The following is a 12,408-nucleotide window of genomic DNA, read 5'->3' as shown; positions in this document are numbered from 1 at the left end:
ACCGCAACTAAAAGAAAAAGATCCTGCCTGTTGCAACAAAGATCCTGCACTCAGCAACGAACATCCCACGTGCCGCAACTAAGACCTGGCACAGCCAAATTAAAAAAAAAAAAAAAAAAAGCTCATTTATGAAAAATTATCATATGGACATCAAAACTGAAAAACAGTGTTGTTAGATTTACTTCCTACAATGACTTCATGAGGTAGGATGTGTGGTTTATCATTATCCCTGTTTTACAAGATGAGAAATAGGAAGAAAGTACAGACAGGAAACAGAACCAAGGGCTAAGGAACTCCAGCATTTGTCTAAGGGTCAAATGGTTATTAAACCATCTGGCTCAAGAGAGTGCTCTTTCATTATACACCATTGCCTCTTAACATTTAAAAAACAAAACAAACAAACAAAAAAGCCATCTTCCCTACCAAAGGTTTTCAAATTTTAGTATTTAATCCATGGTAGGTGTCTTCTAGGTGAGTTCTAGAAAACTCCTTATAGAATCTAATTTAAACTAATCTCCAAGAAACAAGAAAAAGTGGTGGCCTCCGGGGAGGGAAAATAAATGCTACAAAGATGAGTAAAGAGATTTTCTGATATATACCCTTTTGTATTTTTTGAATTTTGTACTGTGTTGCATGTTTTACATATTCAAAAACAAATATTTTTATAACTCCATATTTTGATTTCTATCAATAGTTAACTTCTATATATCAAGGCTTATTATAAAGCTATGTGAATAAAGCTGCATGGTACTGATACAGGGATAAATAAATAGAAAAGTATACAGAATAATGAATCCAAAATCAAACCAATGCATGTAAGGACATGATTTATGATGGAGGTAGCTCTGCAGATCAGTGGAGAATACATATTCTTCCAGCAGATGATGCTTGGGACACTGGAAATCCATATGGAAAAAAATGAAATGAAATTCCTTACAAACGCAAAGATCAATTCTAGAGAGACTAACATTCTAAATGTAAAAGGCAAAACTATCAAGCTTCTAGTGGAAAATATGAGACTATTTTCATAACCTTAGGGTAGAAAAGGCTTTCTTAAAGAAGTCATAGAAGCACTAATTAAACATCCACACACACACCCTTCAATTCATCTATCAATCACATCCAGTGGAAGAAACACAATCTCAACCACAAACAAAACAAAAAGAGTCAAAAGTTAACCAACTAGGCTCTGATTAGGGAAATGTGGGCTCTAATCCAGGCTGTCATCAACTGTAACCTTGAACAAGTCACATGACCTCTTTGGGTCTCAGTTTGCTCATTTTTTTTTAAGTAGAAGCGTTATATAACTTTTATTTTATATATGTCCACAGATGCTTGTATAACATACAATGACTACTTCTGAAGCTCATAGTGTTTTTTTCCATGGCACAAAGAGACAGAAAGGTTAGTGACACACACATGTTACAATGACTCTGGGTGGAGACCTAGAGAGCACACATTCCAGAGGGAGGGCCGTGGTACCTGCACAGCGACTGTCCCACTAAACCACTGCAGGAGGACAATGGAGAGGCGAGGCCCGGAACCATTGTGGGCAGAGGCACCCAGTCACCACAATCAGATGACTTATTTGAAAAAAACCTCATTACGAGGGACCCAAAGCTGTTCTGCTTTTTCCATTTTAAGTTATTACAGTGTAATAAAACTTTACTCTTTACCAAATCTTAGGCCAGTGTTTTACTTGGATGGTTCTTAAATACAAATATTGACTTTTGTTTGCCCTTAGTGCTCACATAAGAAATCAGTTCCTTGTAAAATATGTCTGATAACAGAGCTTGGACCAGCCCACACTTTGTCATTGTCAGCTCACGGCTGTATGCAACTAACAGTATCACTCACCATGGAATGTTTCAAGAACTTGTTCATATCCCAGGGAAGCAAAGACTATAAACTACAAGTGCAAAGTTGGAGGAAATGTAAAAGTAGAGAGACAGCCAGAAACGTTTGGTCATAAGGTGTAGAAGCCCCAGCTAATCAGACTGTTCCACAAAGTTACTCTTCACATAAACATTTAAAAAAAAGAACTTACATGATGGCTTTTCCATTCCTACAGAAAACATCACAACAGACATTCACATTAATTTTCTAAAAAAGTTCAACCCAAACAGCAGGGTTGGTGTTTAAAACTTAAACTGTATAAAATATTTATATAACATTATTTAAGTCCCATCCTTAGCACTTAATAAAATCCAAATGGCCTAATATGAAAGTTTCCCACACAACAGTTTAAAAAGCATCTATCTGATACATGATTTTTAGGTTCGGTCATGATTGTTTTAAAGTTTTATTGTAGGCTTTGTTGCTGGATACAAAATAAAGGCATACAACTGTCACAAGTAAGGCAGGATGTACAAAGTATGAGCAGTAAAAACCATTTCAAAATATAAACTCGTTTTTTTTTTTTTTTTTTTTGCTGTACGCGGGCCTCTCACTGTTGTGGCCTCTCCCGTTGCGGAGCACAGGCTCCGGACGCGCAGGCTCAGCGGCCATGGCTCACTGGCCCAGCCGCTTCGCGGCATGTGGGATCTTCCCGGACCGGGGCACGAACCCGTGTCCCCTGCATCGGCAGGCGGACTCTCAACCACTGTGCCACCAGGGAAGCCCATAAACTCGTTTTTTTGGAACACACTCTATCAAAGGCTGCCTGTATTAATACTTTTGGCATAAAACAGTAATGTTTCCCTCAAAGAGCAGACAAAACCCATCCTGGGCTTCCCTGGTGGCGCAGTGGTTAAGAATCCGCCTGCCAATGCAGGGCACACGGGTTCAAGCCCTGGTCCAGGAAGATCCCACATGCCGCGGAGCAATGAAGCACATGTGCCACAACTACTAAGCCTGAGCTCTAGAGCCGCGAGCCACAACTACTGAGCCTGTGTGCCACAGCTACTGAAGCCCGCACGCCTGGAGCCTGTGCTCCGCAACAAGAGAAGCCACTGCAATGAGAAGCCTGCACACCACAACGAAGAGCAGCCCCTGCTTGCCGCAACTAGAGAAAGCCCGTGCACAGCAATGAAGACTCAACACAGCCAAAAATGAACAAATAAATTTATATTTTAAAAAAAAGCCCACCCATACTTTAACACACAACCGAATCTCCTTGGAACTACTCTACCAGCCTAGTCTCAACCACCCACATTCGTCACCACTCCCCCTGTGCGTCATGGACACAGAGGAGACAGGGAAGTAGGTAACCGAGAACGTCCGTCCCACACAAGCGCCGTGCAGACAGCAGGGATCCAGTGCGGGCCACCCAGGCCCCACGGGCACACATCCTCATCCACAGTCGCACACGTCCCTTAAACTAACATGAACACACACACTGACTGGACCCAAAGGGATCTGCATGTCCTCTTGGTCTACTCGCTGAAGGCCGCTCCACACTGTGTAAGAATCAGAAGCAGAGACAGGAAGAGATTTCCAGGTGACAGCTACATTGACAGCAGGCGAGCCATCCTGAGGCTGCTGGTGTGAGCGGTGGTCCTGTCTGAACGCCAGAACAGAGTCTGGGGCTGTGTTTAATTTCTTCTAAGCAAAGGGCAGGGCATCCGCTGGGGGCAGTAAGCCCCGCTTAACGGGGCAGAAGGCCGAGGAGGAAGGAATGGAGCCCACCGGGCAGTGGTTTGTGCACTATGCCTGTGAGCAGGCCAGGCGGCCTTCCCAGGATGGAGTGGGTCAACAAGGAGGGCAGGGGAAGGGGCAGCTTTGCCCTTGGTCAGACCCTGCGGGGTCCCAACAAGCACCAGACCACAGATCAGCCGAAGGGACAACAGGCCTGCCCCTTCAACAGATCTGGGCAATGTAGATCCGCTCCCACTCGTCATCCTCGTCCAGGTGGTGGGAGCAACCGGCCACCCCACCTGTGGCCTCCAGAAGCGCGCTGTCAGGTCCCCGGTCATCCTGGGCCTCATACAGCAAAATATTCAGGGTCTCCTCATAGATCCGGGCTTCGGGGAACTCCACCTTGGTCTGTTTCTTCTCCGTGGTGTAGACGATAGAGGTACAGCAGACTTCAGCGATCTTGTGGCCCTGGCTGTAGAAGGACCAGCAGCAGATTTCATCCCCAATGACATCCTTTATGAACAGGACCCTTCCATCAAAGCACAGAGACAGCTTTTCAAACAGTTCGATGTTCTTCAACATATTGTCGTCAGAATTGCTGGTATACGAGTATTTGTTGTTACTTCTGTTGTAGGGCAACTTCACGGCTGGCTTATTTGAAGTCACTATAAGTTTCTGTTCTTCCTTGGATGAGGTGATAACAGGAACTCTGCAGAAAGGCTCATAAGTATCTTTGTTTTGCAGGGCTGCCTGGAACTCTTCCACCAGGCCCTGGACCAGATAGTACTTGGCTTCTTCCTGCAGCTCCTCAGTCTCCCGGTGGCTCTCGGGCAAGGGGACCGCCCCGTCACAAAGGTAATTGAGTATCGTACCATAGAGCTTCTCACACTCGTCAATGAGGATCCAGCCTTCACTGTCCGTGAGCATCTCTATGCACCTGCTGAACACGGCCTTCAGCCTAGTGTCCTGCTTGGTCAGCGTCTGCATGGTGGTGTAGTACAGGGCTCCGCCCATGTTCAGCTTCATGTACTTGGAGCTGGGGCTCGTGCCCTTGAACGAAGTGGTGTGGGTCGCAGCCACTGGTACTGCTGAGCTCACCACACTTTCTCCTGATATCTCTTCCATGAAAAGCTGGAAGACACTGCAGTCTCCAAACCCGGACTGAGAGACACAGGAAACACCCAGCTCGCATGAGCCTGGGGCGGAGGCGAGGCCTTCGCTCATTTTTAAAAGGAAGAAGTCATAGTCTATGATTCAAACAAGGCCTTTTGCCCAAAGTGTACTACTACTGATCTAAAATGACCATAAACCACTGTTTTTTGAATGAGCTAAGCAGGTGGACAGATTCCCAGTGTTGATACCTTAAGAGGATGAAGAAAAAGGGAAAACGATGTTTCCCAGCCCTCCCAGAGCTGAAGAGTATAAATAACTGAACATGCTGACAGTGTTTAAGGCTCACCGTGACACAAAAGAATGTATTCCAAATCTCCTAGATGTAAAGTGCACTTATTAGGGTAAATTGACGTTGCTGGGCATTTGCTTGGTCATACTCTTTCTTTAATAAAACTGATAAAAGTAGAAACAGCATGGAAATATCAGTAGATAGCAAATAAAGTATTAAGTGTAACTATCCATATATCCCTGACAAGTAAAATTCTATCATCACAGATAGGGATAAATTGTGGCTGCTTGCCTGGGTGGCTAGGGGGATTAGAAAATTAAGAACAGGACATTCCAGTAGGATGTTTGATACCCACCAGTCAAGTCTGTACCCTTTTTCCTGATACTACCAAATAACATAATATTTCATTAGCTTCTCAAAATGCCATTTTATGATGAAGCTCAGACCTGATAGTCATACCCTTATTAAAGTCACAATTACTTATGTTGAAATGGTAATTATCAACAACAAATTTTAAATTAAAATACATTATGTAACAACACTAAAATAAGGCTAGATCGGGACCCATGGATAGGATTCAAGGATCTCTGAACCTCTTGAAATCATGTACAAAAGGTATACTCATGTGCATGTCTGGGGAGAGTATCTCATGACATACAAAAGATTTTCAGTGAGGTCCATGAACAAAAAAGTTTATGAAGCTTTGAGTTAGATAACCCCTCTAGACTCAAAGCCCACACAAAATTAGTGACATCTCAGTCAAAGCAAATAACTGACCCACTTATTAAGGAAGTAGAACTTTGTCTCTTTCTGATTCATCGCATTTTCTCTTAATCCAAGTTCAATAAAAGTCAGTCTCACTTTAAAATAAAAATTTTTTAAACTTCATGGCTTCAATTAAGCAATTAAAACTTCAGCCCAATAGTGCCCTCCAGGGTTTCCGTGGTGGCGCAGTGGTTAAGAATCCGCCTGCCAATGCAGGGGACACGGGTTCGAGCCCTGGTCCGGGAAGATCCCACATGCCGCGGAGAAACTACGCCCGTGCGCCACAACTATTGAAGCCCGCACGCCTAGAGCTCATGCTAGGCAACAAGAGAAGCCACCGCAATGAGAAGCAGGCGCACCGCAACATAGAGTAGCCCCCGCTTGCTGCAACTAGAGAAAGCCCGCGTGCATCAATGAAGACCCAATGCAGCCAAAAATAAAAAAATAGTGCCCTCCAATTTCAAAACTCAAATTTTAACTACAATATATTCTATTTCTCAATAAGAAAGAGAATCTCTTCTTTAATCCTTTCTACCAGGCATCATTCTTTCTAGGTTCTGGGTACATTTTCACATCAATTGAAAACAAGATCTCACTCTTTCTTACTGGTTTACATAATTAATTGGAATTGTTAGTCCAAATTCATCAATCCCTGAGCCTTTTTTATTTATTTATTTATTTTTGGCTGTGTTAGGTCTTCATTGCTGCGCGCGGGCTTTCTCTAGTTGCAGTGAGCGGGGGGCTACTCTTCATTGTGGTGCGTGGGCTTCTCATTGCAGTGGCTTCTCTTGTTGTGGAGCACAGGCTCTAGGCACGCGGGCTCAGTAGTTGTAGCACGTGGGCTCAGTAGTTGTGGCTCACGGGCTCTAGAGCGCAGGCTCAGTAGTTGTGGTGCAAGGGCTTAGTTGCTCCGCAGCATGTGGGATCTTCCTGGACCAGAACTCGAACCCATGTCCCCTGCATTGGCAGGCGGATTCTCAACCACTGAGCCACCAGGGGAGTCCCAATCCCTGAGCCCTGAAAAAAGCTACTAGTCAAATCCTAGTCTGGTCAAAGTTTGCTGACTGATTCCCACTCCTGCTTCATAAGTATATTGAAAACACACACACACAAAACTTACTAATAAGAACTATAATTTACCACCAACTACTCATAAGAAATTATAGCTCTGCTGACTGGCAAGTAATTTGCAAAAGCAGACCAGTTTAGCTGCATAAAATAAATATCTACCTGCACGTACAAGCACTAGTCAGGGCGTGAAATTAAACTTTTTATTCGGAAGTAAAGAGCTGCTTCAAGGCTGTGAGTTAGTCTGGGAAACAAATAGTAAGGTCATCCTTTTCTTTCTGATGTTTATAGCATTTCTAATAGGGGAAGCAAGGGAGGAGGACAATCTGGCCAAATTCCATAGAAGCAAAAATATCTCTATGACATAACAAATGTGCCACTTGCTTTACTAATTGCACAGACCTAACAGAACCAAGTTGTTGAAATGTATGCAGGGATCACTTAAATCCTGAAAGCCCCAAATGACCACAATGGACATCTCATTCGGTCAAAACTAAGGGATCAGTGTTTAAGTGAAGTAAAGAAAATCCCAACAAATATAAATGCCACAGTAAGTTTTAAAACAGCCTACAGCCATTTTCATTACAACACAATTGTGAATTAGATTAATGAGATACTATTCAGTAATTTAGCCAATTCCCATAATTTTTCCAACATTTATCAAAATCAACTAATACAAACTTCAACTTATTCCACTATACTATAACCACACTACTCTCATGTCTACCAGAGAAAGCAAGTAAGTAGGAAAAAAAAAAAAAAGCCTAAATAATTATGAGCAAATTGCCTTGAAAGGCCTAGAAAAGCCACAGTGAGTCTCAAAGTGTGATCCCAGAACCAGTGGCATCATCTGGAAACTAGTTAGAAATGCAGATTTTCAGGCTCCACCCCAGGCCTATGGAATGGAAAACACAAGCCCTCCAGGAACTTCTGTTGCAGCTTTTAGTACCACAAGCCTTTAAAAACTAAACCCAATTATTTAAGCAGCTTTAGCAGTGTTTTCCACCGAGGATAAAAATTATAAAGCATATAACCTATAAATTAGAATGTAAAAAGTACATTTTAATTAGGCTAAGTTCAAAAACAAAAATAAAGGGACTTCCCTGGTGGTGCAGTGGTTAAGAATCCGCCTGCCAATGCAGGAGACACGGGTTCGAGCCCTGGCCCAGGAAGATCCCACATGCCGCGGAACAACTAAGCCCATATGCCACAACTACTGAGCCTGCGCTCTAGAGCCCGCGAGCCACAACTACTGAGCCCGTGTGCTGCAACTACTGAAGCCCGCGCACCTAGAGCCCATGCTCCGCAACAAGAGAGCCACCGCAATGAGAAGCCCACACACCGCAACGAAGAGTAGCCCCCGCTCGCTACAACTAGAGAAAGCCCGAGAACAGCAACAAAGACCCAACTCAGCCAAAAATTAAATAAATTTATAAAAAATAAAATTAAAATGACAAAGTTTACATATTATCTTCCCAAAATAGGAAACAGTCACCACTTCAAAGTCAAGAAGGAAAAAAAAAAAAAACACTTAGAACTGCCTAAAAATAAATGGGCTGATTTTACCATTTCTACACAACAATCATCAGTGGATGCCAAAACTATAGGGAGAAACAATGCTGGGAAACAAGTTATTTACACAGTTTCCAAGTTTCACTCCACTGAGCACTTATTAATTCCAAATATACCTTTACAATGGAGAAATCTGGTGAATACAGCCTTAATAAAATGATCAAACTTAGCATCACCGATAAAGGAACAAAATAACATCGTGTACTTTCTGATGTAATGCACTGAGAAACTACAACATATATTCCTGCCAAATTTTTTAACCTGAATCTAACCATGGACAACAATCAGACAAATCCAAATGAGATACATTCTGTAAAACTTGCCTGGACTCTTCAAAAACTTCAATTTCAAGAATAAAAAGACTAGGGAACTATTGTAAATTAAAGGAGACTAAAGAGACATAACTATGTGTAACATGTGACTGGATCATGAATTTTAAAAAAGGAGGCTATAAAGGACACTACTGGAACCATTGGGGAAACCTGAATATAAACTATATATTGAATAGTAAAATGTTATCACTGTTAAATCTCCTGAGTGGGATCCTGCATTGTAGTTATGAAAGACAGTGCCCATGTTAGGAAATACATGCTTTAGTAGAGGTGAAATATCATGATGTCTACAACTTTCAAATGATTTAGAAAGGAAAGTATAGCTATACAGAGAGGAAAAAAATCAAATATGGCAAAATGTTAACACTTGGCCAATCCAGGTGAGGGATATATGAATGCTTTTCTCAATTTTTCTATAGATTTGAAAAATGATTGATACCACCCATTCCCCTCTTCAAATCCATATTTCTCCAACTGTATGATTTTTTTAAAATTATTTATTTATTTATTTATTTGACTGCACCGGGTCTTGTGGCATGCAGGATCTAGTTCCCTGACCAGGGATCCAACCTGGGCCCCCTGCTCTGGGAGTGTGGAGTCTTAACCACTGGACCACCAGGGGTCCCTCCAACTGTATGATCTTAAGGAAGTAACTTAACCTCTCTGTGCCTCAGTTTCCATGCCTGTAAATCAGGGATAATAACAATACATACCTAATAAGGTGAGAGGATCAAATGAGTTAATATATGTTGAGTGCCTAGAATCCTACACTGTACATACTGAGCTATAAGTGTTTTCTGCCATTATTGCTGTTATTTTATTATTACTACTGCTACCACAACCCAAGGTTAGAGAGACAAAGAAATGTAGCTTGGATACTCACAGTCCTATATATAACTTCCAAAATATTTTCACTATTTATAATTTCACCTAGTCCTCACAACAACTCTTTGAAGTAGGAAGAGAATTATTATCAAAATTATAATAATTATAATAATTATTTAATAATTATAATAAAAATTCTAATAGTTATAATTATAATTATATTTAATATAATATAAATAATTATATTACATTTGCTATAATATAAATAATTATATTATATATAATATAAATAACTATATTATAAGTGATTATATAATTATTATAAATAATTATAAAAAATAATAATTATAATTATTATCGAATTATCGAAACAATTATCACCTTCCCAGATGAGGAAAATGAGACTCGGAGGTTAAGCAACTTGCCCAAAGTTTTCTAACTTCTAGAAAGCAGTATAAGTGAGATGAGAACTAGGTCTTGTTTTCACTATGGCACAATATAAAATTTACATCACAATCTTAACTGATTAGTAGGTATTTTCAAAGAAAGCACACCAAGAAGACATGTAGAACTCCTGATACTGTCAGTAAGAGACAAAAAAGTTATCACTAGTCCATTCAGCAAAACAGATGTCACTTTCCAGAGCTTTGATATTCTCCTTAAATACCCTTGAAAACAAGGACCAAAAAATATGAACTCTTATAAAAAGAGATTTATTGTATTTTTATACCTTATTACATACCTTGTAACAATCATTTTGTTAAACGTGAATGTCAGTTTTATCTTCGGTCCCTTTTTTCCTGGCTATTTACAAGCTTTGTAAGAATTGTTCCTTAATTAGGTCTAAACATAGCTTTATATAAATGGATTCCTGGAAATAAAATGTTCAGACTTAAGGAATGATTGTTACAGAGACTGTAACAGGCTGTAAAAAAAGAATGCCACTTTAAACAAAGATTTCTTATTTTAATTAAAAAGATAATCATCAGAACATTCCTACACTTAACAGAACCATTTAAAGAAGCTTCTTTGGGAAAAAAAAATATGTAGGATCTTATGCAGGCTTCCGTGTATAATTTGTAATATATTTAAACCAAAGTCTCAGTTGATCCTATGGTATGAATTCTTTTTTTTTTTTTTTTTTTTTTTTGCGGTACGCAGGCCTCTCACCACTGCGGCCTCTCCCGCCGCGGAGCAACAGGCTCCGGACACGCAGGCTCAGCGGCCATGGTTCACGGGCGCAGCCGCTCGGCGGCACGTGGGATCCTCCCAGACCGGGGCACGAACCCGCGTCCCCTGCATCGGCAGGTGGACTCCCAACCACTGCGCCACCAGGGAAGCCCGGTATGAATTCTTATATACTGTCTCTACACTTTAATGATACATTGAAAGAGAAAGAGTTCCAAATGAGATAAACATCATTTCTAATTCTTTTTAACATGAATGCTTTCAAAAGATTATGAGTATTTTTCCATAAGATATTGATAAAACACATTTAAGAATACTTAAACACTTTTTAACATGACCACATATAAACATATCTAGGGTCACACAGTTTATTGATGCAGTAGGTATATATCAAGTAGAGGGACTATATCCAGTGGACTACCATATAATCAAAGATGATACATACCTGCATAAAAGGAGTTTCTATTCTCAAACTCTGATAAAAACTGAAACAATCATTCTTATTTTCAAAACATCACACCTGGATAAGACTGGAGGGTGTGAAAAACCTTTGGAAGCATGATTTGATAAGGCAGGATTCTTTTCGATTAATTTATTTGACTTTTTTTTTTTTTTTTTTTTTTTTTGCGGTTCACGGGCCTCTCACTGTTGTGGCCTCTCCCATTCCGGGACGCGCGCGGGCCCAGCCGCTCCGCAGCATGTGGGATCTTCCCGGACCGGGGCACGAACCCGTGGTCCCCTGCATCGGCAGGCGGACTCTCTACCACTGCGCCACCAGGGAAGCCCTATTTGACTTTTAAATTGTCCGTTTCTAACCTAAATTTGTTAAGTTAGGCAAGATTCCAAGAGAGAATGAAGTAGATCTTATAAGCTGTCACTATAATTAACTGCAATTTGAAAAACAGATGCATCAATATTCCTCTGCTTAAGTCATCTTTTCTAAATTACACTGAATGCTACACATGAGTCACTACTTGACTGTCTATTTCTGCACCAATATATTCCTGGAAACTGCTTTAAGTGGACTATATTTTCCCAGGGAAACAAGTTCTAATCAGGAGGCTATTTCCTAACTGAGGACTTGGTATCAAAGAAAAGTACTGACACGCCTAATAACATCAAAACAAAGATTCAATAATTATAAACCTCTATCGTTATTAAAAATAAAGAAATTACACTCCATCTTCATAAAATGGGAATGACATACCAATGATCATTAAGTGTGTGTTGAAAGTGTTAAAAAAAAGTAACTCTTCCACATTTACTCATTAAACAAATTTGACCTTAAGCTAATAACCAACTAAAACACTAAACATTTAGTTAGCAATCATCTGGTTTGCTTCTTATAATACAGCCTTCTGCTTGGGATGATTTATGAAGAAGGAAGAAGTAGAAGGGGGCCAAACATATTACTCAAGGGAATGCCTCCTTTCCTCTATCTAAATTATTTCCCTGAATAAGTAAGTTTTTCAAAATTATACCAAGAATAGGAGATCAGTAAATGTTGATAATGATCATGATGACCATGAGTGTTTCTCACTTATTTTGCTTTGTTTCTAAAAACTGTAAGTAGGGACTTCCCTGGTAGTCCAGTGGTTAAGACTCCGCACTTCCACTGCAGGGGGCGCAGGTTCAATCCCTGGTTGGGGAACTAAGATCCCGCATGCTACGCGGTGCCAA

The 12,408-nt window shown here is 40.7% G+C and overlaps 2 protein-coding genes across 13 annotated transcripts in view; both read right to left on the bottom strand.

Moving 5' to 3' along the window:
- The window catches only part of BTRC (beta-transducin repeat containing E3 ubiquitin protein ligase), a 184,464-nt gene that overhangs the window by 154,316 nt on the left and 17,740 nt on the right, over positions 1-12,408 (bottom strand). The gene's annotated exons all lie outside the window — the stretch shown is intronic.
- LOC117200883 (BTB/POZ domain-containing adapter for CUL3-mediated RhoA degradation protein 3-like) lies at positions 2,629-6,533 on the bottom strand. Its single transcript, XM_033425825.2, has one exon. The coding sequence runs from the start codon at positions 4,798-4,800 to the stop codon at positions 3,799-3,801; it is 1,002 nt and encodes a 333-aa protein (XP_033281716.2). The 5' UTR covers positions 4,801-6,533; the 3' UTR covers positions 2,629-3,798.

This window comes from Orcinus orca, chromosome 14, assembly GCF_937001465.1.
Source record: "Orcinus orca chromosome 14, mOrcOrc1.1, whole genome shotgun sequence".
Lineage (NCBI taxonomy): Eukaryota > Metazoa > Chordata > Mammalia > Artiodactyla > Delphinidae > Orcinus > Orcinus orca.
The sequence above is the reverse complement of the archived record's forward strand: the minus strand, read 5'-3'. Positions and strand labels throughout refer to the sequence as shown.